Raw genomic sequence first — 7,927 nt, 5'->3', positions numbered from 1 at the left:
TTAAAAGACTACCAAACTTCCTTCGCTTAGGGCCAGAGAGCGAAGGTGAAACAGTAGTGTCTTCCTTGTCAGAAATTGACTCTGAACCCCGTATAATAGAACCAGTGTAAATGAGTGAACTCTCAGTACCAATTACTCCCATTCTTGAGTTCAACGATTCCTGTCCTGCGGAGGGATATTTTCAATTAAGGCTTTCTTCGGGTTCTTTGATTATACAGACCAACCAGAACATAACTCTGGCGGCGACTGGCCTGCTAGTAGACTGGAGGGATCGACCAAGTGATTGGGAGTCATAAAAGAATGAACTCCTGCAACGTTTTGCCCTCTCTGAAAAGAGAAGATGACCCTATCGCAGAGATACCAACTTACCTTGTGGGCAGGAGAATCACTTTCATAATTCGTTGAATGGATATCTACAGACTTTGTTAACTTTGCTCCGGAAGAATGTAAGAACCTGGAGCGGCGAGAAACAGTACCGCAAACGAAAACTACCCTACAAGTTATCGGACAGTCCTTGAAGGCTACCATTCCCAACGTACAGGAAGTGCTGAGAGTATTCAGAGAACAAAAGGCAAGGGTTGGGGTGAAAAATTTTCCACCATTCATGGAAGCAGCAACCCAACCTCTGAGGCAGCCTGGCACCCACCTGGCTTCGACTACCAACCAAGGGTGAGGTGGCCTTTGCAGTGGACCTCCAAGAGGCAGAGGTCCGAGAAGTGGAAATGTGGCAGTTGGCAGTTGTTTGGACTGAGGGGGAAGGGAGCACATACGAGTTTGATGCCCCTACGACGATCAATGGCAGTGTTTTGGATGCCATGCCACAGACCATCTTCTGAACAGCTGTCCAAAAAACAGCTTTAGCACAAGAGACCCCTTCCTTGCTGTACCAATGAGAGGAAGGGGAAGATGACGCAGGAAGGGGATGAAGGGTCCATCAGGCCGTCTGTCAGACCTGCTAGGACCGCACACGGAACTGCGAAGGAGTCAGCCAGCACTACACAGCCCAGAATCAGGGTAAGCCAGTCAGTTCCCCAATCAGCAGTAAGGGATAAATTCTTTTCAGCGAGAGAGCTCTCCCAGTGAGTGCCTAATGAAGGGCGTTAGTAGGGTAGAGCAGCTGTCCTTCACCTTCCCTCCATCTCATGAGAGTAGGAATGCTTGATTCAGGAGCCAACGGATCTCTTATGGAAGAGCAACGGTTGACGGATGCCATCCAAATATCGAAGGAGTGCCTGGTGTTGAACTTGGCTGGTCGTCACAAACTGACCCCATTTATCGTCAAACAACGATTCAACCTTCAGGGTCAAGAAGTGACTCACGCCTTTTGTTCCCTCTCGACATTAGATATGGGGGATATTCCCATTATTCTTGGGATTGATTTCATCAAGAAGGGGCTAGAAGAGAGGTGGAAAGTGGGACCAGGGTAAGAGACAGAGATACCCGTGATGGGAGAAAGACAATCTCAAGATAGGATCGCCCTTACTACTAATGGAGTACTGGGGCTGGTTCCTGCGGGCATGAAGACAGGTGAATCAATTCCTCACTTCACCCTCTACTCCCTGTCAGTGGCACTCGCACAAGAAATGCTCGAAGGCTACCTAGTCTATGTAAAACCACATGGAAATTGACAAGATTATATGTCCCCAGGAGTCATCACCATCACCGAAGGAAAGGTTAAAATTCCCTTCATGAATATAAGTACCAAGTGGTTCCATTTAGACATGAAGTCAGTGTGCGACCTTGAATTATGTTCGCTTGCGACAGCAAAACAGACACTGGTGGGTCGGCGGTGAGCACCGAGGAGCCCCTGGCCCCTCTTATTATTATCATTATTACTTGCCAAGCTACAACCCTAGTTGGAAAAGCAGGATACTATAAGCCAAGGAGCTCCAACAAGGAAAATAGCCCAGTGAGGAAAGGAAGCAAGGAAAATAAAATATTTTGATAACAGTAACAACATTAAAGTAAATATTGCCTATATAGATTATAAGAACTTAAGAAAAAACTATAGGAAGAGAAATAAGATAGGATAGTGTTCCCAGGTGTACCCTCAAGCAAGAGAACTCTTACCCAAGAAAGTGGAAGATCATGGTACTGAGGTTATGGTACTATCCAAGACTAGAGAACAATGGTTTGATTTTGTAGCATCCCTCTCCTAGAAGAGCTGCTTACCATAGCTAAAGAGTCTCTTCTACCCTTACCAAGAGGATAGTGGCCACTGAACAATTACATTGCTGTAGTTAACCCCTTGGGTAAAGAATAATTGTTGAGTAGTATCAGTGTTGTCAGGAGTATGAGGACAGAGGAGAATCTATAAAGAATAGGCCAGACTATTCAGTGTATGTGTACGCAAAGGGAAAGTGAACCGTAACCAGAGAGAAGGATCTAATGTAGTACTGTCTGGCCAGTCAAAGAACCTCATAACTCTCCGCATCATCTTCCCCTTCCTCTTGTTGTTGCAGCATGGAAGGAGTTTCTTGTGCCGACACTATTTTTTGGATAGCTATTCAGATGATGGTCTGTGGTATTACATCTAAAACACCGCCGCTGATCGTCGAAGGTGCATCGAGCCTATATGTGTCCCCTTCCCCTACAGATCATAGAACTGCCAACCGCCACATTTCCACTTCTCGGACCTCTGTTTCTTCAAGGTCCACTGATACGGCCTACGGGAGGTGTTCGAAGCCGGTTGGGTGCCAGGTTGCCTCGATGGTTGGGTCACTGCAATCATGTGTGGTGGAAAATTGCTCACTCCTCCCCCTACCTGTTGTTCTCTGAATACTCCTAGAAGTACGGTGGGAATTGCAGCTTTCAAGGACTGCCCAGGAAATTGTAGGATAGATGTAACTGACATGGGGACCATTTCCATCTGTTTCCATTTGCAGTACGGTTCTCACCACTCCAGGTTCTTACATCCTTCCGGAGCAAAGTTATCAAAGTCTGTAGATATCCATCTCAACAAAATATGAAAGTGGTTCTCCTTGCCACAATGTCGGCTGGTATCTCTACCATAGGGCCGTTTGCTCATTTTCAGAGACGCCAAAACCTGGCAGAAGTTTATTCCTATAAGATTCCCATTTCCTTAGCTGATCCCTTCAATCTACTAACTGCCCATCCGCTACCCCAGTTCTCTTCAGGTTGGTTTGTATAATCCAATGTCCGGTCGGACCATCCTTCAGTAGCAAATTTAACAAGGCCCAAGAAGGCTTCAATCGAAAAGTATCCTTCTGTGGGACGGGAATCGTTGGACTTGAGAACTGGAGTAGTTGGTACCTGGAGTTCACGCACTAACATGGCTTCTTTCATAGGGGGTTCCTAGTCAATTACTGACAAGGAAGACATTGCTGTCTCACAATCGCCCAATGGCTCCAAGGAAAGAAGCCTTGTAGTCTCTTAACCTCCTTCAAAACTGTATGCATAGGCGTGGCCGTGCCCATTTCAGAGTTCAGCTCATTGAGTACCGGGCCTCTTAAAGCGACAGGATTCAAATAACCCCTCTCTGTGTCGTCACCTCTCGACGTCAACCCTCCTGGGTTGACCATGATTTCTTCTTTTTGACACTAAAATGTATGTTGGCTAAAATCACTTAGCACAGACGTTATTTCATAACAACCCTACACAGCTGACACCATTTAATATGACCCGATCTGTGTGGTATTGGGGTTCAATCAATTTAGGAAACACAAATAGAGTAGGATATAATTCAAAAATAGTACCCGAGGGGATCGTTTTACACAGACTATGTTCTCTTAAGTTTACAAGCCACCCATGATTATAATTACATTTTGTTATTAATAAAATGCCCTCAGAAAAATAATATCCAAGGGGATTGTTTTACACACATTCTCTCAAGTTTACAAAGGTGCCCTTGATTATGATTACATTATGTTATTAAGAAAATGCCCTCAGAAAAAGGGTACTCAGTTCGGCACACATCCTTGACACCTGCCCTTCAATACACACTCCATGGGCCTATCAAGAAGCCCTTGAAGCTTGAGTCCTTTACTCCAGGGTCCACATCACCAACGTACTGATGCCTGGTTGTGATTGGTTATTTGAGCTGAAAGTTTCATAAGAATTAATCGGGAGAGGATCTAGTGACGCCTATAACATGCTGACCTGAAACATACTTTTTGTGAGTGTCAACCACAAAGGAAAAGATCGTTGGTACTTGAACAGTGCTGTCATAGCCACCACGATCACGATCAGTTCATATTTATATACGAATATATATATATATATATATATATGTATGTATATATATATATATATATATACATACATACATATATATATATATATATATATACATATATATATATATATATTATATGTAATATATATATATATATATACATATGTGTGTGTGTGTGTATACATACATACATATATGTATGTGTATTCAAGTATATCTTAAAGAAATTCGCTCCTCTTTCCTCTCTCATTTCTAATTTTAGATAATGATGATTACAACGAAGCCGCTTACGTGGGAATCTACAATGAGACGTGGCTTTCTTCAGGTGAAAAGGTCGACCCAAATCTCTACCACAGAAAAAGGGTACTCAGTTCGGCACACATCCTTGACACCTGCCCTTCAATACACACTCCATGGGCCTATCAAGAAGCCCTTGAAGCTTGAGTCCTTTACTCCAGGGTCCACATCACCAAACGTACTGATGCCTGGTTGTGATTGGTTATTTGAGCTGAAAGTTTCATAAGAATTAATCGGGAGAGGATCTAGTGACGCCTATAACATGCTGACCTGAAACATACTTTTTGTGAGTGTCAACCACAAAGGAAAAGATCGTTGGTACTTGAACAGTGCTGTCATAGCCACCACGATCACGATCAGTTCATATTTATATACGAATATATATATATATATATATATATATGTATGTATATATATATATATATATATACATACATACATATATATATATATATATATACATATATATATATATATATATATGTATATATATATATATATATATACATATGTGTGTGTGTGTGTATACATACATACATATATGTATGTGTATTCAAGTATATCTTAAAGAAATTCGCTCCTCTTTCCTCTCTCATTTCTAATTTTAGATAATGATGATTACAACGAAGCCGCTTACGTGGGAATCTACAATGAGACGTGGCTTTCTTCAGGTGAAAGGTCGACCCAAATCTCTACCACAACAACGAACCATCTGGAAGTCCTCAGTTTTGTGGGCACTTCCACTTAAACAAGACCTGTCTCGGATTAGGAGATAGATCATGTGAAGAAAAACGTCCTTTTCTTTGCCAATACCAGATTTAACAATGGTACTCGCAACCTAACAGTATTTTTACTTCGGAAAATAACCCCATGACAGAATGTACAGTAGGTTTGAGTCTTGAAGGATGTTGCAGTTGTGTTGTCATAATCTTTGTAGTCAAGTTAACCGTTTCCCTTGAGAAAGTGGAATCATCTGCTGCTATTATTATTATTATTATTATTATTATTATTATTATTATTATTGTTATTATTATTATTATTTTTATTATTATTATCATTATTATTATTATTATTATTATTATTATTATTATTATTATTATTATTATTATTATTATTATTATTAGTGGCATTTTTGTCTATTGCGTTTCTCATCACCTTACAACATATGATTGTTTTGATCACTTTCCTTATCCCATTCTATCTCTTATGAATAGGAAGTCACCAGTCACTTTTTTTCTCAACAATAAAGGCAAAGGCGATTATCAACATTTGAAGTCAGTTGCTGAACAAGAATAACAAAGATCTAATATATGATTTAGGTTTAAGTTTTAAAAATAACTACGGTATGATGATTTCTTGGGGTTACACAACACACACACACACAAACACAGTCAAACTCACACCACAGACACAGCTGTTGGAAACGCCAAGATCTCTCTCTTGGCAAGAAGAGAAACAGCCAAGGGTTCGTCCTTGTATCCAAAGACAGATATTATGGAAGTTTTCTACACATAGATTTCATCCTTGATGCAGCATCTCTTGGTAAAAGCTTGTTTTTTACCCCGTCGATCCCATACAAATAAGAATCCTTAAGGAAAGTTTTATGGGCAATATGGTTTTCCGATGTGGTTATTGAGTGTTTATATCAGCATTAAATGGATTATTGCCCCATTAGAAATTGTTTCTATGAAATAGAAAAATTCTTGACCTACATTAAATAAATTCTCAAAAAGTAATCTTGTGTTATGTTTGCATTTGTTCCTTCTTCTCTTCCCTCGATGTTCTTAGGAAGACTTTGACCCCGTGAATCATGGGGTCAGTCAATCAGTCAGTCACTCACGGGAGGTAAGTGTCTCGCTAACTCTAACCTCAGGTCACTCCAATCAAATCAAGCAACTTCAGTTGCATACCATATGTTTCATGCTGATTCTGTATGAAAAAAAAAAAACATGATTAATGATAAGTGCTTGGGACAGATCTATTTGGTCTCATCAGTTACCCTGGGAAAAGCAGGAAAGAGTAAAAATAAAAAAGCATTTCTTACAGATCTCCCTCAGTCATCAGATACAAAACATACAGATACTGTCGTCGAAAATAAAACTATTTAGAACTTTCTAACGCTAATCTGCATTATAATCAGAACATGTTTCAGTAAGTAGTTTCAAGATCAATGAGAGAGAGAGAGAGAGAGAGAGAGAGAGAGAGAGAGAGAGAGAGAGAGAATCACTGAGTGCATGTGTATGTGTGTCATTTGAATCACAGAGTATGTATGTATGTATGTACGTATAATAGTATCCCCGTTCATATTTCATCATTTCTATTCAGCTTTCTTCTATTCAAGTAGGATATGTAATTGATACAATATGAGTATTACATTATACATACCCCTTGTATATACCATCAAGTTAGCATTAAAGAAATTCAAACTATAAGTAATTTAAAGTTTCATCTCTCTCTCTCTCTCTCTCTCTCTCTCTCTCTCTCTCTCTCTCTCTCTCTCTTATTAAGTCCGATAATCCCCATTGGATTATCAGATCCCAAAAGAGCATATTGTTCCCCATGAAGGTAACGAAGCCCCATTAGTTTCTCTCTCTGAATTAATCAAATACATGTTGAAACTTATTTATTTTGTTAGGATGATTACTCTATTTCTGTTTACTTGCATTTTTTTCTTTGTTTAAGGACCAGACGATTTCATTTCCTTGTGTAAATAAGGAAGCATTAATTTACGTATGACAGACATGAAAGACACAGAATTGGCCTTGTACAATATTTGTCCGCAGAAAAAGTATTTCTTACAGATTTCCCTCAGTCCTCAGATACAAAGCATACTGATACTTTCGTCGAAAACAACATAATTAAGAGCTCTATAACGCTAATCTTGATTATGCCTAAAACGTGTTGTGATAGATAGTTTTCTAATAAGAGAGAGAGAGAGAGAGAGAGAGAGAGAGAGAGAGAGAGAGAGATGATCATTGAGTGTATGTGTCTGGGTTATATGAATCACATTATGTATGTATATATGTATAATAGGATCCACGCTCATATTTCACCATTTTATTCAGCTTATTTCTTTTCAAGTATGATATATAACTGATATAATAAGAGTATTACATAATACATACCCTTTGCATATACCATCAAGATAGCATTAAAGAAATCTGAATTGGAAGTAATTTAAAGTTTCATCTATTGTGTTTACCCTTTTAACTTTTATCTCTCTCTCTCTCTCTCTCTCTCTCTCTCTCTCTCTCTCTCTCTCTTATCAAGTTCGATAATCCCCATTGGATTATCAGATCCCAAATGAGCATATGGTTCCCCATGAAGGTAACGAAGCCTCATTAGTTTCTCTCTCTGAATAATCTCGTTCATTTCCTTATCACAGACGACATTCATTGGTGAACCTTACATCATTCAATCCATCTATTAGTTTTT

At 39.6% G+C, this 7,927-nt stretch overlaps 1 protein-coding gene across 4 annotated transcripts in view; it reads left to right on the top strand.

The window, feature by feature from the left end:
* Window positions 1-7,022, top strand: part of LOC137619210 (uncharacterized) — a 28,256-nt gene extending 21,234 nt beyond the window's left edge. For all 4 annotated transcript variants that reach the window (XM_068349390.1, XM_068349391.1, XM_068349389.1 and 1 more), the window contains 2 exons: window positions 4,458-4,528; window positions 5,171-7,022. In XM_068349390.1, coding sequence (XP_068205491.1) covers window positions 4,458-4,528; window positions 5,171-5,314 — 215 coding nt within the window. In that variant the 3' untranslated portion in view covers window positions 5,315-7,022. The remainder of the gene's footprint in view (window positions 1-4,457; window positions 4,529-5,170) is intronic.
* The last annotated feature ends 905 nt before the right edge of the window (window positions 7,023-7,927 follow it).

This window comes from Palaemon carinicauda, chromosome 25 (genome assembly GCF_036898095.1).
Source record: "Palaemon carinicauda isolate YSFRI2023 chromosome 25, ASM3689809v2, whole genome shotgun sequence".
Lineage (NCBI taxonomy): Eukaryota > Metazoa > Arthropoda > Malacostraca > Decapoda > Palaemonidae > Palaemon > Palaemon carinicauda.
The sequence above is the reverse complement of the archived record's forward strand: the minus strand, read 5'-3'. Positions and strand labels throughout refer to the sequence as shown.